The sequence below is a fragment of the Pelodiscus sinensis genome, chromosome 3 (assembly GCF_052426305.1).
Source record: "Pelodiscus sinensis isolate ZL-2025 chromosome 3, ASM5242630v1, whole genome shotgun sequence".
Classification (NCBI taxonomy): Eukaryota; Metazoa; Chordata; order Testudines; family Trionychidae; genus Pelodiscus; species Pelodiscus sinensis.
This window is the reverse complement of record NC_143054.1, coordinates 20,549,969-20,576,669: the sequence shown is the minus strand read 5'-3', so window position 1 is coordinate 20,576,669 and position 26,701 is coordinate 20,549,969. Positions and strand designations below refer to the sequence as shown.

At 40.9% G+C, this 26,701-nt stretch overlaps 1 protein-coding gene across 10 annotated transcripts in view; it reads right to left on the bottom strand.

Moving 5' to 3' along the window:
* Nucleotides 1-1,185: 1,185 nt before the first annotated feature.
* PUM2 (pumilio RNA binding family member 2) overlaps nucleotides 1,186-26,701 on the bottom strand; it is a 129,995-nt gene continuing 104,479 nt past the window's right edge. For all 10 annotated transcript variants that reach the window (XM_006137572.5, XM_075923436.2, XM_075923435.2 and 7 more), the window contains 8 exons: nucleotides 20,661-20,928; nucleotides 19,851-19,980; nucleotides 14,433-14,561; nucleotides 14,025-14,162; nucleotides 7,915-8,040; nucleotides 4,910-5,031; nucleotides 3,928-4,120; nucleotides 1,186-3,083 (listed from right to left, as the gene is read on the bottom strand). In XM_006137572.5, coding sequence (XP_006137634.1) covers nucleotides 2,952-3,083; nucleotides 3,928-4,120; nucleotides 4,910-5,031; nucleotides 7,915-8,040; nucleotides 14,025-14,162; nucleotides 14,433-14,561; nucleotides 19,851-19,980; nucleotides 20,661-20,928 — 1,238 coding nt within the window. In that variant the 3' untranslated portion in view covers nucleotides 1,186-2,951. The remainder of the gene's footprint in view (nucleotides 3,084-3,927; nucleotides 4,121-4,909; nucleotides 5,032-7,914; nucleotides 8,041-14,024; nucleotides 14,163-14,432; nucleotides 14,562-19,850; nucleotides 19,981-20,660; nucleotides 20,929-26,701) is intronic.

Sequence of the window (26,701 nt, the reverse complement as noted above, 5' to 3'; positions counted from 1 at the left end):
CCAGATATATTTCAGTGTTATTCACATTTTCATTTTGTTTTTACAGCATATACAAGTGAACATTACATTATTCATTATGAACCACAAGGAGCAGGAGACAGACCTAATCAGACTAGACAAATTGGTCCATAAATAATCCATATCAAAAGGAGACAGTTCAGAAAAAGAGGCCTAGTGGTTGTACCCAAACCTCAATACACTGCCTATGTACTGAAGTGGAATCTGGGTGTAGGGAATCAATCAATCTTCAGGTTCTCACATCTCTTCTGTGCCCAAAAATTTTGTTATAAAAGCAATGGGGAAGGAGGATTCAGTGGCTGCTGCTGCATTTGTTACAGCTTCAAGACCCTTTTTAAAGCTAGCCATGATAGAACAGGCTGGTAGGGGAATGGGAATACTGGAACAGTGATGTCAGCTTCTACAGAAGAGTGCATACTGAATCAGTTATAAACACACACACAGTAGCATCATAGTCAGTGGCACTAACTGAGGTGAATGTCAGCATTCTACGTTGTAACATATGCACGCCATTTGTACAAAGGATAGAACAGAGAACTTTAAAAATACCATCATCTCAAAGTGAAACTTTGGATTCCCATCTCCTGTGCTAATAAGGCATAAATTTCAAAGTTGTTCTATGTATTTTAGGGAAAGCCGCAGCTCAAGTGATTGGGTGCTGCTTCTAGCAGAGAGGAAGTCGGGTGCTGAAACTAATCTTCATGCAGCAAATACCTGGAATGGAAATTAGAACTATGCTTATGAAAAGTCAGAAGCAAATTACTAGATTATTTAGGAAGGTATTAATGACACATCCAGAGTCTCAGATGTAGAAAGCTGTTTTGTTAAATTAATGCTACAAGAATACAATAAAAATATATAGAACACCTACAATGTTATGCTGCAAGGAAATGTCTGTAGCTTTTGATTATGAACAGTAAGATGACAGAATTCCATATACAAGATTATACCACTGCTGGTTCTTTTTTCTTCATCATCACAGCCTTACCATAACAGACTTATGTGATCAATGTTCAAGACATAGAATCCAATAGCTTGTAGATTAAAAAAAATTATGCTATCAAAATTAACATTTTACACAAAATACTTGGCTTCAACAAAATACAAGCACTTTCTTTATCTTTCAGAAACTGAAAGTAAGTTTTTTCCAAAATATTTCCATAGGCAAAGGATTAAAAACGATTTTAATTATACACATATCGTCACAATTCTGCCTTAAAAAGATCATTGGGAAATGTACATAAGGCCTCTTGTAAATGTACATCATCTTCATATTACTGTTACAATGTCATAGGTCTAGAGAAAAAATTGACAGTATCATACATATTTGATTTAGGTTGGGAGTAGGCTATTCAAAAATACAGTACTCTTCTGTACAAAAAAATCATGCCACATTTATTAAGATGGAAGAAGCATTGGTTTTTCAGGTAACCAAATATTTCAGTCCATTTCTTGCTTACTATTCTTATTATCCTGACAAATTTTCAACTGATTCATTTCCCAAAAGGTCCATATTAACAGAATCAACAGCTATGTTATAAAGAAAACATAATGTTTCTCACAATAGATAAAAAGAAAGCTGGTTCATATTTTTGAAACCATATAAAGATAGAATTTTTTAAAAAAATCACTCTTGATTTGCTGAAATAAATTTACATTATACAACACTATATGCCAGGGCAAAGAGGGGAGGAGGATATGAATATACACTAAAATGCAAATTTTTGTCCCCAAAGGGGGTAAAACAAATTACATTTACAGCATGAAAGGTTTACAAATGTACATCTGTACAACCAAGGTAAGCATCACTACTAAATTAGCAAGGCTTGTAATAAACATTGAAACAAGAGATTTGTTTTCAAACTGTAAACTTACATCTATTAACTACACGTATACAATGCAAATATTTATAGGAAGCAAAAAAGCTATCTGAATATTTAATCATGCTTACATGTTGAGCTATCAAGTTTACTGTTCAGTGGCCCCTTTTCTCCACCATCAATACCTACTTTTTTGCATCTACTGTGAGAAAGCAAAATAAATGCTCAACACTTTCAACTCATGTCTTACAATTCTAAATGCAAATTAAAAAAAATACAAATCTCTACTCTTCCTGCATTGCAAAACTGACTGTAAAGTTAATGCAGGATTATTCTCTATTCAGACAGTACTTTATTGTATGGAAGTACCACCATGATTTTATTCCTCTACCTTGTACAACAATTAAATATATAAGTATATACATCACTTTTTTTATACATTGCTAGAGAAAATATTAGGGCATTGCATTAAAAAAATCATGTCCAGAGCAAATGATGAAAGCCTGTCTTTAAAGTTCCCATTGTTTTGTCAATACCTACTTTAATTTGCTGTGCCCTTTTTTAATATTTGATAATATGTTGTGAACCACCAAAATCCAACTTAACTTTCTGTGACACGTTAAATAATACTTATGCAGTTGATCAATTTTAATCTGGTATAAAAGACTCCACACAAAGGGGGGAAAAAAGACTAATTCTATTTACAACTCTAGAAACCTGTTGTGCTATTATGGTGGGTAGACCTACCAGATTGCAAGCCAGTGTATTAAAAGAATAATGTACTTTTTCCCTTTAAAAACTATTTTTCAGTGACTTTACAAGGTAAAAATTTACAAAATATGTGACAGCTATTTTGATACAATTACATCATATACAGGCATTCTGTGCTTTGTCAACAATTCAATCTGATAGGTCTCCGGGCCAGGACTGGAGATATTTTATAATTCACTCCCCAAAAATATACACAAGAACAATAAAAATTTTACAAATGGATGAACAGAGTCAATAAATAGATTTAAAAAAAATCAGAACATTTATAGTTAAGTTGTGGGTTTTGATAATTCACAATGAAAAATTTCTTTCATTCAAGCTGCTGCCTGTATGTATGGTCTTTCACAGCATCCCATTTGGTGGTCCTCCGATTGGGCCCAGGTCAGCACTGTTCTTCAGGTAATACTTTTCCAGCTTCGCCAGTATGTGTTTGCCATAGGTATATTTACGCAGAGTTGTAATGTGGGGCCGAATCTGCAATATGAAAAATCTAGTTATGTTCTATCTAAAATCTCAATCTAATCTATCAAGTTTGATTAGTACTGGTTATCTACATTTAATTTTAGCATACACACTAATTTCTATTAAATATATTTGTTTTCAAGATTGTTTATTCAAATGTGACAAAATGAATTATACATTGCTAGAGAAATTAAAAAAAGAAGAAGAGAAAAGCTATTTTTTAACCTTGGTTTTTGTTTTTCCTGTTTGCCAACACGAAGAAGGACAGCTACTCAATATGCCAGTGAGTAACCAAGAGTTTAAGCACAATTACTTCAATGGCTATTAAACTGAACACTACATAGATTAACTGGATCTAGGCAAGCTAGGGGTTGCATTTGACCCCTGGGCCTTAGTTTCCAAATTCCTGGTTTATACTGTAGCAAATTTAAATCTCATTATTTTTAAATAAAGCCTGTAGTATTGTATTAATTAGGGAGATCATATTGTGAACCTGGAACTTAAGCCCTTATTTACCATAGATCTATGGTATCTGTTTTCATTAGTTCTATTTGCATGGTGTTTAAAAAAAAACAACAGTGTAAACTGAGGCCTGGTTGTACATACTGCTTTACCACACTAACATTAGGGAAAAAAAGGGGGGGGGGGAGAAAAGAAGGGAGGATGCACTTAATTTATTAAGCCACAACCGTCCCTTTCCTGTCAAGGATCATGACTCTACAAGGTGGATTCTAAAGAAATTCAAGTACTGTAAATTCAGAAATATCAAATAGGTATATTAGAAGGGGTGACAGGAAACATGAAGATAGAGGGGAAGAAAAACTCCCAAAAGCCGATGAAGCTACATATCACGTACCTTGTGCACTATAATCTTTCGCTGTGCAGGTTCAGCCATATCAATCATCTTCTGAACAACATAGTTGGCATACTGGTCCTTCATCATGGTGTATAAGGCACTGTGAGGACCATCATTCTGGCAACAAACCTCATCAATAAGTAAAGCTCTTTCAGCACGAGATGCATGAGTTACACACTTTTCTACCACATTGCTGAAAAAAAATAAGGTAATTGTGTTTTATACATGTTTAAAAAGTTGTGAATATTCCTTTCTAATTTATTTGAATAGAGATTGGCATGTCTAAATGTTTTAAACATGTTACAACTGTGGCCCTAAATACTGAAAGTGCAGAATGTATGCCAAAAGATTAATTTCCTTAGTTTTGAAAGGGCTTTCTTTTTGTGTGGAAAAAATACTGATAATCTGTATGTTGGTGATGGTCAAAATCAGAGCGGATAGGAAATTTTCCAACTCAACATCCAAACATTGCGTGAAGCCTGCCTGGCTTCTTGGAAGCCCAAGCTTCCAGGCTTCTGACTACTCATGCAGAGGGATGGCAAGTTTAGAGACTGAAAATCCCTCACAAGTCACCGGCATCTTAGCAGCTCATACCTGGTAGACTTATAGGGAGCCAAATATCTGGAAGTATTGGATCCCAAACTCATGTCTCCTTGGCAGCCATGACTTTAAGGGACCTTGGTTCTAGGTCAGTGTGCTTAGTTGGCAGCTGTGGAGCCAAGGCTTCCCAGGACCAGAGCTCCCCAACAAGTTGGGTGACTGGGTCACCACCAGGCTGATTTCTAGGAGGGCAGGCTGCTCAGCTGCCAATGATTTTGTAAGAAATTCTAATGTTTTTTATCCTGGAGCATTTTCTACCCCCTCTAAAGTTTCACTTTTTCATGCAAATAGAAGCGCTAGTCAAAATTTAAAATCAGCTTTAAATAAAGGCAAAAGATTAAAAGGTTAGTGAACCTCTCTAACACCAAGAGCACTGTAATACCTCGCAAATTTGTGCTGACTCAAAGCTAGAACTTTCCCTCTTATTTCTGATACTATTTTACTTTTGTCTTCAGGACGGCCATGCTCCAGCACATGTTGGATAACGTAATTTCCATATTGATCCTGAAAAAAAAAAAAAAATCAGTTTTCTTATTGTTCCACCTGAGGAACTCATGTAGGCTTATGCATCTTTGTATTCACTTTGAAAAGTAAAACTGGCATAGGTGTAAAGAGAAAAAATAACTGACCATTACAAAATTACAAGAGTACACCTGGAAAACATTTCACCAAGATTAATTATTCACGGTCCTTTTGTGGATTTTAGGTTCAAAATCTGAATCTTGCTAAAAACTGTGATTTGCCAAGGAATGACCATTATCTGCTAAATTTGTTTAAAATTAATTTCACAAATTAATAAAGCCAAATTGTAGTGGTCATAAACCTTCAAAAACTTCTGTAGCTGATTCTATGTATACAGTTGACTAACCCCATATCCTACATCAGTGTTTCCCAATTGGTGCTCTGCGAGGAGCTGGCGCTCCCCTGCCCCCTCTGAAAAAAGAGAGAGAGAGAGCCAGCTAGCCAGCAGAGGCGTGGGCGGCGAGTTTTGTGGTGCCCAAGCTCCAGCAATATTTGGAGCAGGAGCTGGAGCTGGACCCGCCTGGCCCCCCCCCGCGCGTCCTCCCAACCCAGCCCCAGCCCCAGAGCAGGAGGGGAGGTGTCAGTGGGAGGGGGACAGGGTGATGCTGGGAGGGGAGAGGGTAAGGACATTGGGGGCTAAAAGGGCGAGGGGAGGTGCTGGGAGAAGGCTTGAAAGAAGGGGTGGGCATGAGGAAGGCTGGGATGGAGCAAGTCATGTGAGAGGGCAGAGGGGCATGAGGAGAATGGGGGCAGAGGGTGGTGAGGGATGGGCATCAGGGAAAAATGGAGCAAAGGGGGCAGGGGAAGTGAGGGAAGGGGGAGGCACCAGGAGGGTACAGGGCTAAGGGAACGTGCAGGTGCCAGGGGATTCTGGGGGTGAAGCAGGAGGTCAGACACCTGCAGTGGAGGGACCACCATCAGAGGAGAGAGGCAAGGCAGGTTTGTAGAGGGAGATGTTAGAAGAGGGGATGAGGAGGGGTAGCTAACATAATCAGAGTGGGGCTACTGGAGGATTGGGCACAGGGAGGAGAGAAGGGCTGGTGGAGGGGGCAGGTTGCAGGAGGGCTGAGGACAGTGAGAAGAGCAGGAGTCAGGACAGCAGAGGAGGGTGAGGAGTGGGGGGGGGCAGCAGGCACCAGGGGAGCTGACATGGCAGAAGAGGGAAAAAGGTAGAGGTTTAAAAATATGTTTTAATAACTTGGGTGGCACATCCAAACAAGCCATATGAACTCAATACTGGTGCACAATACAAAATTCATTTTGCTCATGTGAGGAAACTCTTAGGCTATGTCTACACTGGTTGTTGCTTGTGCAAGAACACATCCACTCTTCGATGTGCGAGCTGTGCTTTTGCACAAGAACATCTATGGCAGTGTGGACACTCTCTTGCCCAAGAAAGTGCCGATGGCCATTTTAGCCATAGGGCTTTCTTGCTCAAGAAATTCATGTTGCCTATCTACACTGGCCTCTTGCTCAAGAATAGTTGCTCAAAAGGGCTTATTCCTGAGTGGGAGCATCATAGTTCTTGCAGAAGAAGCCCTGATTTCGTACATGAGAACGTTAGTGTACTTGCGCAAGAACACACGGCCAGTGTAGACAGGCAGCAAATTTTTGCGCAAGAACGGCCACTTTGGTGCAAGATCATGCCAGTGTAAACACAGCCAAGGGAAGGGAGAAAGGCAGGGGCAGGGAATCAGCACTGGCTCAGCATGTCTACATGGTTTGGGGGAAGGTGCAGGAAACTGAGCTCAGATGGGTTGCAGAGTGGGGAAGTCTGGGGGACTGGGCTGGGGTGTGTGTGTGTGGAGCTCAGAGCTCAGTTTGAATGCAGGAAGAGGGAGGTGCCGGGAACCGGGGCTAGACTCAAGGGGAGGGAGGGACAGGGAATCGGCTCTTGGCTCAGCAGTTTTGTGGGGCTTGGAGGAGGTGCAGGGAAACGGGGCTCAGCCGTGCTGCAGGGGAGGCATGCAGGGAACCAGTGCAGGGCTCATCTGGGCTGAGGTGGATGGGGGACGGCATACAGAACAGACAGGTAGCTCAGCTGGGCTGTGAGGGGCTGCAGAGAACTGGTGTTGCACTCCCTTGGATTGTGAGGGATGGTTTTGGGGGAAGTGCAGGGAACCAGCAGGGGTGTTCTGAGCCCATCATACTCACAGCCTCCTTGCCCTGAGCCCCTCACATATCCAGCCCAAACTCCTGCACCCTCACATCCACAAGCCCTGGCTTGCTCAGCACCCCAACCTTCCACGTGAACTCAGCACTCCCCAGTCTAGAGCCCCCTCCCTGAGCCAACAGCCCCTTCTCCTGCATCCAAATTCCCTCCCAGAGCTTGTACTTCTCAACTCTTCCCACACCCAAATCACTCATTCCCACCCCACACCGCACTCTCACTAGGTTGAGACAGGTATAAGGGCTGGGGATAGCAAGTGATGGAGAGGAGGGCAACAGAGCGGATGAGGCCTCACAGAAGGGAGATGGGAGGGTCTTGGGGAAGGAATGTGATTTTCATGAATTGGTGGGTCCCTCTCTCCTCCCCCACCTCCTTTTTTTTTGCGTGATAAGCCTAGGGGTTCCTTTAAATTCTGAAAAGCTGAAAAAGGTTCCTCGGCCAAATAAAATTGGGAAACACTGTCCTACATTATGCCAAAAGTGCATAAAAAAGCTTTTACCATCTGTATGTTCATTTGTATTTGTAAAGAAACAGAGGGAAGCTAGAAGGGGAAATTAATGTTTGCTAAATCAAAAAAGGACATGCACATAAAAATACCTAAGCAGCTAAGGAATAACAGTAATATAAAAGAAAATGAAATGTACAACAAAAACACAGTGGACAGTAACTTTACATAAATAAAAGAGTATACTAACTTGCACAAGCTGTTCTGTATGTTGATGTAATTCTTCTAAAATGGGCAAAGTCTGCTCAGCAGTGCAGTGCTCCAGAATACGCTGAATTACTCTGCAGCCGTATGGATGAGTTGAAAGCACAAACACCTTAAATGACAGGGTTGAAAATTTTGAAACTTGACATACTAATGTTTACTTTTAAAAAATTAGTTATTTAATATTATCTACTTTGCAAAGTACTGACATCTTCACAAACATTATGTCTTTCAGTATTAGAAATTTCAGCCTCTCATCACATTCAGAGCCAGTCATCAACACTGAAGAGCTGTGCCTATGAGCCCAGCTCCTGGAGCCATCCGATTACATCATCTTCTTGCACAGATACAGACAGACATCATCTTTCTATCCAAGTGCAAGAAGATGGACATTGAACTCAAAGGACTGAAAGTGAACAATCCATTAAGATCAACATACTGCACTGACTACAGTGAAAGTCTCTGCCTCACACTATCCAAGAAATTAAGAAATCACCTGATAAGTATTTTATACAAGAAACAGAAAACCATCAAGAATGACATTTCTAACTTAGATCGTCTCATCTCAAGACAAACATCCACACCGACTGACACCTTGCAAGACTTTTGTTCCACCAGACAAGAAATCTACTATACAGACTTCTATTCCCTACAACAAAGAAAAGACAATAAATTTTCTAACCTGTTCCATACCAGTGGCTACAACAGCAACTGCCTCAACCCACCGGATAATATTGTTAACCTCTCCAGCTACAAACTCAATCCAGCAGAAGAGTCTGTCTTGTCCCAGGGTCTCTCTTTCTGCCCCACGTCCCCCACAAACTGGATACAATTTTGTGGTGACCTTGAGGCTTTTTTTCACCGCCCCCGAGAATATTTCCAAACCACCAATGAACATCAATCTGACCTACCAGATCCCCCCTATTAACACCAAAGGAAAAATAATTCTGTATGGACTCCCCCTGACGGTCAGAATTACAATCTGGATTTCTATATACAAAGCTTCCGCAACAACGCACAGACTGACATTATTCGCAAACGACAACAAGCGACACACAATCTTAGCCGCGCTGAACACCATGACATCCAGAGTCTCAAAAACAACCTGGACATTATAATCAAACCAGCTGACAAAGGGGGTGCTGTGGTCATTATGAATAAGGCCGACTATAACCAGGAGGTAACCAGACAACTCTCGAATACCACATTTTACAAACCTCTCCCCTCTGATCCCACCTTGGAATACCAAAAGAAACTACACTGTCTCCTTAAAAGCCTCCCCACAGCTACTCGGGAACAAATCCACACAGAAACACCTTCCGACCCCCGACCAGGATTGTTCTATAAACCTGGGCACCCCGGATGTCCCATCATCTCTGGTATTGGCACGCTCACTACTGGTCTATCCAGCTATGTAGACTCTCTTCTCAAACCCTTCGCAACCAACACACCCAGCTATCTCCGAGACACTACTGACTTCCTAAGGAAACTACAAAACATCGATAACCTCCCCAATAACACCATCCTTGCCACCATGGATGTAGAAGCTCTATATACCAACATCCCACATGAAGACGGATAACAAGCAATTAGAAACACTATCCTAGAGGACACCACTGCCAACCTGATAGCAGACCTATGTAACTTTGTTCTCACCCACAATTATTTCCAGTTTGAGAACAACTTATACCTCCAGATCAGCGGCACAGCCATGGGTACACGCATGGCCCCACAGTATGCTAACATCTTTATGGCTGACCTAGAACAACGTTTCCTCAACTCCCGTCCCCTTTCACCCCTTCTCTACCTACGGTACATCGATGACATCTTTATGATCTGGACGCATGGCCAAGAAACACTGGAGATATTCCACAGAGATTTCAACAACCTACACCCCACCATCAACCTCAGCCTGGACCATTCTACACGAGAGATCCACTTCCTGGACACCACAGTACAAATCAACAATGGAAAATTAGACACCACTCTCTACAGAAAACCTGACTCATACAGTTACCTACATGCTTCCAGCTCCCATCCAGAACACACCACACGATCCATCGTCTATAGCCAAGCCCTTCGATACAACCGCATCTGCTCTAATCCCACTGACAGAGACCAGAAGCTTCAGGATCTCTACCAAGCATTTATAAACCTCAACTACCCACCCGGAGAAATAAAAAAGCAAATTGAAAGAGCCAGACGAATACCTAGAAACCATCTACAGGCAGTCCCCGGGTTACGTACAAGATAGGGACTGTAGGTTTGTTCTTAAGTTGAATCTGTATGTAAGTCGGAACTGGCATCAGCCGCTGCTGAAACTGATCAGTTTCAACCACGGCTGAATCTGGATGCCAGTTCTGACTTACATACAGATTCAACTTAAGAAACCCAGGCGTCCCCAAGTCAGCTGCTGCTGAAACTGATCAGCGGCTGAATCCAGGAAGCCTGGGGCAGAGCAACTCTGCCTGGGGCTTCCTGTAGTCAGCCGCTGGTCAGTTTCAGCAGCGGCTGACTTGGGGATGCCTGGGGCAGAGCAGCTGGGGTGCTGCTGGGTTGCTCCAGTAGCGCGGCTCCTCGGCTCTACTGGAGCAACCCAGCAGCACCCCAGCTGCTCTGCCCCAGGCGTCCTGATTCAGCCGCTGCTGAAACTGACCAGCAGCGGCTGAATCAGGACACCTGGGGCAGAGCAGCTGGGGTGCTGCTGGGTTGGTCCAGAGCGGCGCTGCGGGACCAACCCGGCAGCCCCCAGCTGCTCTACCCCAGGGGTAGGCACTAGCTGCATCCCCCCCCCCAGCAGACCATGGGGACAGGAGCAAAGCGGCTTTGCTCCCCTTCTCCCTGTTCTGCAGGGAGACGGGGAGCAAAGCCTTGGAGTACGCCCGCAGCGGGACAGCCCGGGCACGCTTGGGCTGTCCTGCTGCAGGCGTGCTCCGCGGCTTTGCTCCTGTCCCCCTGGTCTGCTGGGGGGGGGTCCAGCAAAGCCGCTGGACCCCCCCCCCACAGCAGACCAGGGACACCAGAGCAAAGCCGCCCAGGCGGCGGGAGTCCCGCTGCCTGGGCAGCTTTGCTCGTTTGCCCCAGGTTCGTTTGCTCTAGGTGAAACCATCTTGTTAATCTTTAAAGTGCTGTATAGTCCTGTCTTTTGTTTCAGCAAGACCAGAGTAACACGGCTACATCTCTGTTACTATTCTACTCAGCTAAGCAGATAAACTTACATTAGTAGCTAAGGTAACAAGGCACAAACATACAGTTCTTTGGCTTAGTCTGGTTACTTAAATTCTATCCAGACATCAGATATGCAAATACTTATCAGATAGTCAACACAATGCCTAGTCGTTTCCCTCCCCCCCCCCCACACACACCTTGCTGCCTCTATCAGAAAGAGGCAGCAGGATGGCGGGGAGGGGAGAAAAGGAGATGCTTCAAAACAGCAGCACTGTGTGGAGCCAGAGGACAGACCCTGGGTTCCACGTGGAACTGCCACTTTGAAATGCCAGGTGCAGCCTGGGCAGCTGGCCTGGGCTACATGCTGTGTTTCAAAGTGGCAGCGCTGCTTAGAGCCCGAGGTCAGCTGGTGATTCTGAGTCCCCAGCTGACCCTGGGCTACATGCTGCGCAGAGCACAGGGCCAGCGGGGGACTGCTTGAGTGCTCCCCGCAGCGCTTTCACTTTTCAAAAGGTGGTGGCGTGTTTATCAACTAATCAAATAGTTGATGTAAATTTGCAGTGACTATTTGATTAGCCAGTCAATCTAAATGCAACATCCCTAAAACTTACATGTGGAAGTTATGATTAACTCACACACAAAGTTTATAAAGCTAGCCTGCAAATGATTAAATCATCAAACTGTAACTACCTAGAGAACAACAGGGTTATAAGGAATACTCAGCATGGATTTTTCAGCAACAAATCATGACAGACAAACCTAATTTCCTTCAACAAGGTGACTAGCCCAGTGAATAGGGTGGAAGCAGATGTGATGTATCTTCATTTTAGTAAGGCTTCTTGACACAGTTCCAAACAACATTCTCATAAGCAAACTAGGGAAATAAGATCTATAAAGGAGTGTACAACTGATTGAAAGACAGTACTCAAAAAGTACTTATCAATATGTTGGTGTCAAATTGGGAGTGCATAACTAGTGCAGCCTTTAGGGGTCAGTCCTGGATCTGGTACAATGTTGTCAATAAATGATTTGGATAATCAACTAAGTAAAAAATTTCAGATGATATCAAGCAGGGAGAAGCTGCAAGAGCTATGAAGGACAGCATTAAAATTCAAAACAACCTTGACAAAACTGGCAAACTGGTCTGAATTTCAATAATGATGAAATTCAATAATGACAAGTGCAAAGTACTTCACTTAGGAAAGCAAAATAAAAAATGCACAACTACAAAATAGGGAGTCACTGACTGGGTGTTAGTACTGCTGAAAAGGAACTAGGAGATATAGTGGACCACAAATTGAGTTTGTGTGAACATTGAGATGCAGCTATAAAAAAGGCTAAACTATTCTGTGGTGTTTTAACAGAGCATTATTTGCAAGACAGAAGTAGTAGTCCCACTCTATTCAGTACTGGTGAGGCCTCAACTGAGGTAGTAAGTCCAGTTCTGGTCACACGTTAAGATATGTGGACAAACTAGACCTCTGAGGAAAGGTTAAAAAAGCTGGGCATGTTTGGTATTAAGAACAGAAGATCAAGGGGCAGCCTGAAAACAGTCTTCAAATATTTTAAGGATTGTTATAAAAAGAGGATAGTGATCAATTATTCTCTCTGACACTGTAGGTAGGACAAGTAGTAATTGGCTTAATCTGCACAGAGAGATTTAGATTACAGATTAGGAAAAGTGGTCTAAGAGCATAGTTAAAGAGGGAAGAAACTTCTAAAGGAGGTTGTGGAATCCTCATGGTAGTCTTTTAAAGACAGACTGGACAAACGTCTTTCACAGATGGTCTAGGTTTACTTACTCTTCAGCATGGGAGGAGGGGAGGCAACACAATTTTTTGAGGTTCCTCCCAGCCCTATATTTCTATGATTCTATTAAAGTTATCTTCTGTTATACTACAAAAGTGTTCTATGTTTTTCATTTTTTCCCCAATTACTACATTATATTACACAAGGAGTAATGTAAGGTACTCCAGTGAACTATGTTAGAATTTAGTCAAGGGCCTCTATTTAGAAACCCACTTAAACCTCCCTTCACCTCCACACACTTTGATGTACAGAGCAAGTGGACTCAAAGTAAATTAAGCCACCATTTGGTAAATCATGTATTGCTAGTCACAATAAAAGATTAGTATCACAGGGCAAAAATATCTATCTCCATACAGTAAAGCATGAGACACAATGATATGTTGGAGATATTGTAAAGAAATGTGCATGGAGCATTACTAAAATAAAACCAAATAATCTTTCTGAATTTGTTGTACTTTTCAGACTAGACAAGTACAAGATAGTCTTATTAAAATTTTTAGTTGCACTATATTCTGAATTGCCTTTAGTATAATATTAACCTTATTTTTCCAAATATGTGTATTATGACCACAGTGTCACTTTTCATATCAGACATTTCTTCTGATCCAGGCACAGAGAACACTTGATTGAATTTAATAAAGTGAGTAGAATCAGGTAGATAACCTTGGAAAGAAATTACTATTTAAGATAAAGTACATAGAAAGAGAGGAGAAATCTCTCTTTACAGGAGTCTTGTAGCTGCTGTTACTTCTATTGCTATGAAGAACAGAGACCAGAGATAGACTCATAGTTAACTAAAATAAAGTATTACCAAGGAAACCTGATTGTGTCAGTCTCCAAACTGAAATGAAAAACTTGATAATAAGCAGAGTATTTCTGCCACCAAATTCACAGAGCATTAGATTTCCTTCATAGAATACAGCCTCATTTCCAATATATACGGTCATGCTCCGTCACATTAACAATATAATTCAAGGGTTTTATTTTTTTAGTTAGGACAAAAAAAAGTGCTGCTATAAGTTATATTAATCTAACTGATACACCAGTTGTGTTGGTAAATGATGTCTGGTATTTAATGATAGAATTCCTAGATTAAAGTAGAGAAGTTAACAACAATACCTGTCCTTTGAAAGCATCAATGATGAACTGGAGTGACTGTGGCTGGACACATTCAATGCATTTTTGTACAACATGGTTTCCATTTTGATCTTTCACACATTTCAGAACATGACCATCTAACTCTTTCACCATTTCATTCTGGAAAAGAATAAAGACACTACTAAATTATCCACATCTCTACACTGATGCTGTCTCAGTAAAACTGCATTTGTTAATGTAATAATCAAATCTGTTCACTGTATATCCAGCGAGCCTTTTTTTTTTTTGCTGGAAGAATTACACTAATAAAACATTCATTTAATTTCAAGCATATGTCACAATGTAGTAAAAATTGAAAATCTTTATAGAGCACACAATGGATTTATGGAAAATTAACAAAATTTTAAAAAACCCACTGTTCTAACTTACCTGCTGGTCAGGTGAGATGGATTCTAATGCTTTCTGAATAACCCGACAACCATACATCTGCAGGGCTAATGGCAGAACGTGACCACGAATACGTGTTGCTAAGGCTAACTTTTGATCTGGGCTTCCAAACTATAAGAAAACAAAGATTCTGTTAAACAAAAGCAGATTTATTGTAGTGTGATGTAATTTATTTGGTGGAAATCTGTTATCTGTTGAATATATTACAATCTCATGTCTATGATGCTTGTGTCGATTATCTATTTTTTCTCTATTTCATGAACATAAATACTTAACAGAACTCCAAACACAGTATCTCTAAAATTTCCCACTTCCAGTTTGTAAGTGACCATGGACACCAATATGGAAAGGGCAGACTTTACTGTTCATAGGAGTGTTTTAGCAGATGCCTTTGAACACTAATTAGTGTGATAACCCAATGAATTTAGTGTAACTCGGCATTACAGTTGGCTGACACTTAGAACTTCCTTTTTGGTTTCAGTATGATTGGGACCAAATAACTTTTTAAAAAAAATTTTCTGCAAGCTAAAGATTTTGAAAAAGTTTGCACCTGAAAGTAACGGAGTGAAGTTTACATGCTGGTCAGTTGTACTACTATCCAACAGTGACTAGCAATTGCGAGAGGAGCTATTCAGTGGAGAACAGTAGTGATACAAACAATAAAATCAGTATCACCCAGCAGCTAAGGGGATTCCAGTGGCCAAGTCTTGGAGCAGCAATGTTACACAGATCACCCCAGCACTAGGGACATCTGCTGTATGTGTTCCTCTCATTTCCACTTATACACAAAGTCCTGATCAAGATCCACAGGGATAAGGCAGCATCACACTAGTAGCGCCATTGTGGCCCCACCAGCACTGTACACCACGCTCACAGAGCTTTCAGTGGATGTCCTACTCATGTTGCTGCTGTTCCTGAACCTGATCACCCAGACCTCCAGTTTCTCTAACTCCATGGCCTGAAAGATTCATGGTTAAACCCCATGGAGCTCATGTGTTCGGAGTCTGTCAGGGAAGTACTGCTCAGTATCAGGAAGCTCTCCAGTAAGACCACTATCTGGCAAAGAGGAAGTGTAGTTGAAGGTAAGGGAGGAGTAGACTTGGAGAAAATAGACCACTTCTACTGTGTCGAGAACCCAGCAGTCCAATGTTATTTGGAACCATGCATGGTAGAAGTGGGATACACAATTCAAAAAACAAGGGCAAAGATCCAGTCCATAAGCAGATATATTGCTTCCAGGCATACCTTTAAAAGACCTGCTTAGAGTATAAAGTAGTACATCCTGGCCCTGGTTGGAAAGGGTAGTGCTGGCTTGCACCTATTGTTCCTGTCACACTTCCTAGAGAAATCCTGTTTAGGGTGTGGCATGTACTGAGAGAGCTGCGGCTTGAAATGCTTCCACTACATAGTCAGGGCACCCCTCCTTCCCCCCAGCGATTTCAGCATAGTCCTCGAGGCTATACAGCCTGGAATCAGTTTGCTCTAAGAACAGGCTGGCCTCATCAAAGGGCATGGTCCTGCAGAGTCTGCTGGACTTTGGGTGGAACGCATGAGCCTGGCAGTCATGAACTACACCTCGGGGTGATTCTGGAAGAGATGGTGTGCACTAGTGAGGCTGCTGTGTTCAGTGAGACCTGTAAAGAGATACATGCCACTGAATTACCTTCCTCAACAATAGCTCCAAACTTTTTAGTTCTGTGATGAAACCCTTTGGAAATCTTGCCCCTCCTCCAGACACTTGAGGCAAGACTTGTGGGGGCTGCCCATTGGCATTGGCTTGAGAAAGGATCTACAGGGTTTGAAGCATGCCCGAGACCCAGGGGAGAAAAAACAGAAAGCGGAGTGGGGAAGATCTCCTTCACTCACGCTAAACTACTACCACTGGTGGTAAGAAAAACTGAGGCAACACCAGGCTGGCAGGGTCAAATACTGAGTGTGACTGAAGTGCCATTCCAAGGGGAAAAACTCTGATGACTGTGTACACAGCGCACACACACCTAACTGGAATAGATATGCATAATCACTTGAACAACTGTTATCAAAATTTGCAATTCATCACTAATTTGAAGTTTTCTAACTTCATCTTTTAGCCACTGACTCGTGTTAGAATTTTATTGACTAAATTAAACATCCCTCTAATATCAGATATTGGAATATGTATTTATAGGACTATAGTCAAGTTGCTTTTTATCCCTCTCGTTGAAATTCAGACTAAAGCAGTCCAGCATAAGATGTATTTTCCACTCCTCAGAATAATTCTTATATCTGTTTGATGATCTCTCTCTCCAGCTTTTCTACCTATAAACACTAGAACCAGACAGAACTTTAACAGTGGTCTCAAATTCTTTGTACAGAGGGAGTATTGCCTGCTTATGCATTCAATTTTTTGGGAGCACTTTCAACCACAGCGTTGGTAAGAGTTTGTTTTCAGCTTAAAGATGTTAAATTGCTGCCATCCCCAGGTAAATGCCCTATCCTCTAGTCCACTCCAGAACCCACCCGACCTTCCTACGTTCAGGTTACCTACCTAATCGTATAGTCAACATAATTTGTATCAGCTATATGACTATTTAATAGGCCTGCTCTGAGGAACCGCAATGGAGGGAGGTCCAGGAGCCGGCTTGAGCTAGGACTGAACAGCCCTGTTCGCGGCAGACAGCCTCCCTCCATTCCCCCTCCTCCCACTGCCTCTGATAGAGGTAGCAGGGGAGGGGGGCAGGCGACACCACGGAGACTGTGCTGGGGGGGAACTGGCCCCCCACAGCACCAGCTCCTGTCTCCCCACACTTGCTGCCTCTGGAGGGGGGTGCTGAAGGGAGCACAGGGCGAGCAGGGACTCAAGCAGTCCCTGCCTGTCTGATATTCCCGCTGCGGCAGCACTTCAGCGGGAACTGGTGCAAGTGGGACTGCTTCAGTCCCCGCTTGCGCCATTTCCCCACTGTGCCTCCCCTGCCCCCCCGGAGATGGTGCTGGGGGGAACCAGCTTTTAAGCCGGCTCCCTATAGAACCAGCTCCTGCTCCCCAACTCTTGCTGCCACTGACAGAGGCAGCGATGGGGGCAGGAGGAGGGAAGTGACTAGTCGAGTCACTACTTGACTATCTGATAAGCTTTTGCTTATTGGATAGTTGGCTATTCACTTACATCCCTAGTTCAGCTGGTTATCTACCATGGTTAAAGTATTTTTCAGAACCCCTGCCTTGCAAGGATGCAGTTGTATATCATGACAATATCCTTGTAATCATGCACACATGATTTTTTGGCATTCAGGTCCTGTGAACTAATCTGCACAGGGAAAAAGATGGAGCATGTGGTATACAGAAACTACAAAAGCATGCAGAGATAATGTGGAAAGGAGTGCTGCATCCTTTTCCAAAATCCCATCCTGGCTACTCCTCCAGCTCTATGATGCCTCCCCTATTTGGAAAAAAAGGGAAAACCTTAGAAAGCAGAGGAACACACAGAAGCAGAGGCAACTCTGTAGAGGTTAGATGATGTGATGGCATTCTGATTCAATGCATCAGTATGTAAATATGGAAAGAATCAAATTCCAATAACTCTGCAGAGATCATTGTCATAGAGAATAGGAATGGGGTGGCCGGGGTGGAGAGAAAGAGGATGAAGGATATGAACCTGCAGTGAAGCAACGATACATAGTGAATCTGAATTCAGAAAAAGAAGATGGACTACATAGTTCTCTGCAGCTGGAACAGTCAGTGAGCAACTCAAACAAAACAACTTTGTTGGGCTATGGTTGTAGTTTAAAGTACATTCATAGATCTACATGTTAAATCCATATAGGAGCACTGTTTTAAAAAACCCGAGAAACCATGAGAAGCTGAGTTACAGTAAAACTAAATATTTTAAACAATGGAGATACACAGTTAAGGATCGTCCAAACAAACACACCATTATTCCACTTAGAAATTAATTGAAAACAAAACGATTTTTCAAACAAAACCACTTTTGAAGTCATTATGAGAATCCTAAATCTTTTTTTTTTTGCCTCCTCGTATCAGCCCATGATTGTTGGATGGCAGCTGAATGACTTATTGCTAGCATCAATTTTCAAATGTATTTATTTAAGGGCTGTCAATTAGTGGGCGCTAACACCTGTGATTAACACAGGGGCAGAATTAACGTGTTAAAAAATTAACTCGCATTAATCGCAGAAGACAGCAAACCAGCATGAGCTGCTCCAGAGCCTGTCTCTGGTAAGGTGCAGTAATGCAAACTGTCACCAGAGAGTGCACGAAAAAACGAAGCAGCCAGAAAAGAAGAAAAAAAACCTGAAGTCATAGTTCCAGCTTCAACAGAGAAATAAACAAGAAAAGTAAAGACCTTGACACTTGTCTCTCTCCCCTCCCAGGTGACCATATTTTTAAAAATAAGCAACCTGGGGGGGGGGGGGGGGGGGGCTTGCCCAAGCTGTCTCCCTCCTTCCTCCCAGCAGGGCTCACCCAAACCACTTTCTCTCTACTAAGGTTTAACACCCTTTCTCCTGATACTTTATGCATAGAGGTAGAGGGGTGGGCAACAGAACATCTCCCCCCTCCCCTTTCCTTCCCCTATTTATTTTGAGTTTCCTTATCCTCTAATCATAACTCCAGTCATCTGAAGTGGGCTGTGCCCACAAAAGCTCATGATACCATCTACATGGTTTGTTAGTCTATAAAGTGCTACCAGACCATTTGCTTGCTGTTCTTTTTTTGCCTCCGGTGCAGAGTTGCAGTAGGGGTAGTTGCTGGGACCTGGTGTGAGCCGCTACTAAGCGGGTGCAGTGCTAACTGTTCTGGACTAATCACGTTGACGACAAAATTTTTGTTGACATGATTAACAAATTACACACTTACCATTCCTATTCTATATAGCCACATTAAGCAACTACACAGACCTTCTATGCCTCTATCTATAATAAAGTGAGTCTAAAGCAGTATTTCTTGAATTGCTCTCTCAACATTGTTAAAACATTATTTAGTCTAGCTCATTTAAAAATGGTTCACCTGCAAAGTGTGAATGAAGTACAACTGTTTTCAAAGCAATTTTAGAAGTCATCTCTTCCTAGTCAAGACAAAAAAGTTTTCTAAGTGATATGGTAACTACTGTGTCCCCTTCCAATAGTCAGGCTAACTGCACTCAGCTTGCTTTCTGAAACATGATTATACCATAACTTTGGAAAGAAAAACTGTAATTAGGATAGGGCCATGCCAAGACCACCACCACAAAGGAAAAATTCCCACTTTTCTTGGGGCGCACTGAAGAGGAAATACTGCTAAGCAGTCTTCAAAATTAGGTGCTGTGTGTAGTAAGTGTATAGTTAGTATCTGTTACAATACTGGAAAAGAACATTTACATACAGTCTTTATGCATGCTCAAAAATGCTTATTAAAGTATATACTCACTTCAAAGAATTTCTGTATTACATAGTTTCCAAATACATCAGTCATTAACTGGTATGCTGCTTGCAGAATCTCAGCAAATACCATCTGTCGCTCAGCTGGAGTAGCTCGTTCTAGTTTTTGTTGTATGAATCTAAGTGCAAGAGAAATTTACATGCCATTATATAAACAAAGGAAAACCTCAAATGCTACAAATCACCACATTTATTTTCATGAGACCTCAAATCATCAAAATTGGGACATTTAAGTAGGCTGTATTTAGATGCGACACTTTCATTTTAATAGTTTTAAAATATAAATATAGATGTGTTTAAGAATAACTCTGATGATTAAAGTTATATTAAAAGCATGGCTGAAGAAAAAGTTGCTCTTGACTAATTCTGGCAATTTGTTACTCTAGCAAAGGCAGATCCCTGACTACTATCCCCCCCCCCCCCCCCCCAAAAAAAAAGCGAAATAAGACAGCTAAGTATCTGGTGTGGTAAAACTTAAAAATTTGTTTGATTCACTTCATGATTACATTCTTTTACCAAGGTATTCCTGATGCTTAAGACAATCAAGGTTTAGAAAGACTGATTTTACTTAAGGATGGTATATTTTCCTTATGGTGAAATTCTTCCTGATATGCAGAGAGGCTAGTGAAACACTTTCTGCAATACTTAAATGCAGCAGTATTCTAAAATCTATGTCTATAAAAATGATAGATACTTCACAATGGGGCAATCACAATCTAATTAAAAATGAAATGCTTTAACTCAATTGATGTATCTTTATAAATATTACTTCAGCTATAAGCTTTACTACAACATTTACCTCGAACCATGCTGGTCTTGAGAAAATTCAACTATATGGCCAACAAGGTCTCTTAGTTGAAGGTTAGGGAAGCGATTATTTCTGAAATCTTCCAGCAACCTACTGCGTCCGGAGGGCATAATATCTGACCTACTATAACGAAGACGTGAAGGTGGGAAGAGTTGGCTGCTGGAGCTAAAAAGACTGGAGGTACTCGTGGCACTGCGATACTTTGCTTCCGCTCCGGGTGCTGCAGAGATATAGCGACCACTACCATTTGTCAGCCCTCCTACAATGAAGCAGTTTTGTTAGTAAACAAGCTTTAAAAGCAAGCAACAAGAGTGGTACTAAAACTGTTTATGTTTTAAACAATCCCCATCCCCCATTGCCTATTAGGCCACCACAACTAAGAAAATATTGTTGGTTATATTAATAAAAGACAAAACACACCTACCCACAACCTCTTTTTTTCAAATTGAAGGACAAGAGGGAAAAGAATTTTCATTGGGACAACATAACAGGTGTACAAATATATAGAAACTTTAGAGTTGCGTGTCTCAGTCCAATGCTCAGGGGCAAGTTTCTACTTCAAAATGACACTAACTCATACCCTTGGTTGGTAATCTCAAAGTTGGCCAAAGGTTTGAATAGGCCACAGAAACTGAACTATCCTTTATGCCCTAGGTTCATTCTGTAGTCAGTTATAGCATAGCTGAAGGGCATTTTGGAGCCTTTGTGCCACCAGTGCCTATGGTATACCTGTTCTACGGAAAAAACAGAAGACTTCAGCATCCCAAGCTTTGCAAGCATAACATGTATGTGAAACAAATTTGAAAATAGAGCATTAAAATGTTCTGAAATATCTCTGGCTGTTTTAGAATTATTTACTTGAAGTTTATGGTAATCCCTTCACTGGCTGTCAATAGTCTATATCAAATTTCATCTTCTCAGCACTTTGAAAGTTCTATATTACTGTCCCTCCCTACTTATACATGAACTGATCTTACTTTGTGCAGCACCTGTTTCATCTGCTCTGCCAGTATTTTCACCTATAGCTGCCCAACTGTCTTCGCCTCACACATCCATCAGCATCATCTTCCATGTTGTACCCAGCATATATCACCATAATTAAATACCAGACAACATGCATTTTAACTGCTACATTAGGATACTTAAAATAAATACTGCTATTTTAATTAAGGATGTTAAGAAGTGGATAACTGATTCATTGTGGATTCGATACAATTTGTATCATGTACATGATTAGTTGATCAGCTGAAGCTCTCCAGTTTAAATGTAGTAGGAGCTGGATGCACAGGCAGCCCAGCTCCCACTACATTTAAACTGCAGAGCCGCAGAGAGGGTAGATCTGGGACCCAGTGTGAACCAAGACTCAGCAGCCCCAGACAACTGCAGCTCTGCTTTTTAAAATGTAAAAGCCAGTTGAGTTTTACTACATTTAAAAGGCAGAGCTACAGCCTGGGTGGCTCCTGGAGCCATCATGAGCTGGGACTGAGCGGTCCGGTCCCAGCTTGTGCTGGCTCCAGGACCACTGCAGCTCTGCCTCTCCTGCCCCTCACAGAGATGGTGCTGGGGGTAATGGGCTTTTAAGATGGCTCCCCCCAACACTGGCTCCTGATACCCCCGCAAGGGGTGGGGAAGTAAGTAGTCGAGCAGTGACTCAACTACTTGATAAGCCTAAGCTTATCGGATAGTCGACTACTCGAGCAGCCGCTTACATCCCTAATTTTAATACAATCAAATAATGAAAAAGTTCGATTTCTACTTGAAAAAGTCTTGCATCTACTATACTGACAGATACTAAAAAAACAAAAAAAGAGGGGGGAAAAGACATGTTTGCCCTGAAGTTAGTGAGAGAGGGAGTCACTAACTCGAAAGACCCTTCTTATTACCACAGGAGAACAATAAACCTTCTCCATTCCCCAAACCAAAAATCACTTACTAATTCTGCAAAAAGAAGTTCAAGTATGTGCTGTAAAGGAGGACATTCTATCAGGACAATTTCCTTTTAAACCAACCTACCATTTGGTTGTGGTAACCATTTGTTGACCAATCTACTAGACTAGGCAACCACATTATTATAGTGGGCTGGTAAGCTATATATGAAAGTCTCCCAAAGTCTTTTTTTTGAATGACCTGCTCAGTTACTGAAGCTGCAAGCAAAAGATTGAGCTATATTAGAAGACCTGGAGTCATTTATATTTCACTGGATAGTACAATGAGCTAAAAAAGTATTTTAATTAAAGGTAATTAATACTAAGGAATAAGTAGTTCAGGTCCCTAATTTGATCTACAGCATCATAAAAGGATATAAAAATGTTCTAATCTCAAGTTTGTTTTTCTTGTTAAAAATCAGCTACTTTTATTATGAAGTTAACTGCAAAATCCACAATCCAGAGCTATCATTTATGTGATTTCCCATATACTGCACCCCAATCTCCTGCTCCAGATCACAGACCCCTCCTTTCTTAGCTCACAACCTAAACCCCTGCATACCCTCCTGTATCCCAATTCCCTGCCCTAGGTCACAATCCAACCCCCTGCAGCCGGTTCAAGTGCCCCAGGTCACAACTGTCTCTTTCACCCAAACTCCCTTCTGCACCCAACTTCCATCCCAGACCCCTGCACCTCCTCCATTAATATCCTGGAAGAGTTCGGCCCTCGACCACTTTCCAAATTCTTGGAGTGACCCCCCATCAAAAATTTTGCCTACCCCAGTCATAGCATAATGTGGTATGGCTGAGACATCTTCATTTGTCAACAGTTGATCAGTATGGAGAATTTGTTAAACTTTTGTAGCACCATTTTTTCTTGGCTAAGAATTGATGGAAAGCCAAAACAAAACAGTGATTTGTTGATAAGGTGGTTAATTTTGTAACTATACTAAAATACCTCACCAGAAGAAGTGTCCTAGTTTAATAAGAAACTGAACCTTGAAATAAAAGAAATTATGGATATTTTTGTGTAACTATATATTCTAGCTGAGAGGAATAGTTGTGTTAAGCTTTTGTGGGTAAACCCACTTCGTCAAATGAGAAGTAGGTTTTACCTACGAAAGCTCATAATCTAATATATTTGTTAGTCTCTGTGGTGCCAGAGAACGGCTCACTGTTTATATAGTCTGGCTCCCTGCGTCGGTATAGATACAAGGATTGCTCAGCTTTGCACTTTGCTCGTCTATTCTACTAAGACATTCTTAGCGCACAAAAAATAACATCTAACCAATACCATCTGCAGAAGTGCATCCCAGCTGTTTTTATTGTTTAAGACACCTTTCAGTTATTTGCCTAATAAAGCATTTATTTTTTTACAGCACTGTAAATTCTTCAAAACTGTTATTAAAGTTAGTTATTAAATTTCTTCTGGTTATGTTACCATGTCAGGTTTTTTCTATTAAAAAAATAAAAAACTTACTTTGAAGACTGATACCAAAACAGAGGTCTAAAGGGCAATTTTTTAAATGAACTGGTCAGCTGATACTTATTGCATTGCTCCATTAATTAAATAGCTTGGACAATGACTTAGTAATCAAAGCACTATCTACAAAAGTTTACCAACTAATCTCCAAGGTCAAATTTAGACACGGAATTATTAACAAGTGAACCAAACAGATATCATCTAGTGTGAAATCAAATGCACAGTATGCCAAATACTGAAACAAAGAGCACATTGATTTGCTACCACTTCTGACTTTACACAGGGGAGCTTTTCTGTATGGTAAAACAATAATTGGGCTAATACAAATTTTAAACAGCCCTATGACTACTGGGTTTTTCATAATCTCAATCTATTTTATAGACAATTACAGTAGTTGGGACATCTGGATTGCAGAAGTCCTCTCTAGTTGAGGAGCTACAAAGTACCTCACATAGCCTGCCAATGGGCCTGTTCTTCAGGCCACTTCTATGGTAAAGATAAAACAATTTCAGCAGTTTATGCTAAGCAGCTTTCCCTGAACAACATGGACAAAGCATAGCTTCTTTAATAAAGCATTTAAAACTCTGCTCTGATCTAGAATACTTAAAACATTTTGCACCATGAAAGCTGACAAAATTTTTTTTTGCTGTACTAAACATGGTTTAAAACCAGTTGAGCTTACATAGTTTTATCATTGTGAGTGAAAGGATAGTTCAGTGTCCAGCATCATTTAATTCACAGCATTTCCAATGAGATTTGCTATTAGAAAAGAACAGTCACAAGCAACCAGCTTGAATTGTAATGATAACAGGACAAATGACTAAAATAATTCAAGTAAGCTCATACTTCAAAGTGGGAAAGAAAGAAATTGGTGCAGGAATAAAAAAAATAAAAATTAAAAATAGCATTAATTTCTTCCAAAGGAGTAGTTGGTTATTTAAGGTTGTGTCAACATTTGCAGAAGTGTCTGATAAAAGAGGGTATATAAAAGATGTAACATCTCCACTCGATGTTGCACTCTGTTGCAGTGGTACAGACAGAATTAATTGAGTCCCTACCACCTAGTTGACCTGGCCATACCAGCAGGAAAGACAAAACTTCAACACCAGATCCAAAGGAGGATTAAAGCTGTGTCTGACAGGAATTATCAAAATACAGACATAAAACTGTAGTGCAAGCACAGCCTTAAAGTATTGTTCTGCTCTGAAACAAAGAATAAGAGTGTCTTCTTCCTTTAACCAGCTCTTTATTGAGACATATCTGTTTACATCATTGACAATTGTTGCTACTATTTTGCACCTCACTACTGAGTCAACACAGCTTTCCCAAGGGGGGGGGGGGGGAATCAATGTGACAGGTAACTAAATTTCAACTTCAGGCCACCTTCATATTTGTGCAACCCCATTAGAGACAGACTGCAGCAGCATAATTGAATCTTCATTATTGTTAATTATGGGACCTAAAAAGAACACAATGATTTTCAGATTTTAATTTGATTTTTTAAACTTTACATGTAAACTGATCAGATTTGATCTGGAAATGTTTGCGATAAAGTAAAGAATGGAATCTCATGGTCCATTTTATAAAGTCACTTTTCAGAATATAACTTCACAAACTATTTAGCCATTAATCCAGCACACTATTTTAACAAACAATTGTGCTTATCATACATTGTGAGGCAGACAATCTGAACTGTTTAAACCCTGCACTTAATGCAATTTTGCTGATGGGTGTAATCCTTGATACTGATGACACCTTATATATTTTCCCAAAACTAGAATGGGTCCTGTTATTTAACATAGTTCACTAAATGGAAAGCAACATACAAGCTTCATCAACTTTATGTATACTGGTAACATCCCCCAAATTTTGGATTTAAATTACAGCTTTCTTTAATTGTGAACGCTTTAGTTAAGTCTAGTCTAGTTTCCACCAATAATCCCACTGTCAGATGCAATTTTTTTGAAAAGTTTCCATTGGGCTGAAATTGTCTGTGCTTGGTCTCAGCCCATAAAGATGTACAATTTATAGACCTGAAAAAGGGAAACAAGTTTAAAAAAAAGTGTTCTAAAATATTCCCTTAACCATTTTTTTTATTTAGAACAGTCAGCATATAACCATAAAGCCATACTAGAGGTGGACACTAAATTATAACTACTATATATTTCAATTATGCTTAACATGAATACATCACCGCTTACACATTTCTTACTTCAAGAAATGTCAATTCCTTCAGAGCTTCAGTTCTCATTTTTTCCTGTTATAATTTGTAAAAAAGTATACAGTGATTAAGCTGCCTGCTACCTGCATGGATGACTATGTACAGTAGTCAATAGGGACAAGTGAAACTCATTCTGATAATTGTGCTATTTCACGCATCCAAATGTAAAAACTAAAAACATTTATGGTGAAGGAGAGGAAAGGTTTTATGAAGTAACCCTGAACTGAACACACGATCTTCCAAATAGATACCTATTTGTGGGTTTGTGTGCATGTGGTATTGTGGTTTTAAGATCAAGCCACCACATACATTCTTACTGGATGATATGTTTCTAGAACTACTGTTAACAGAGAATTGAAAATAACCTAATGCAGGGGGAAAACACAGGAAGAATGCATTATGG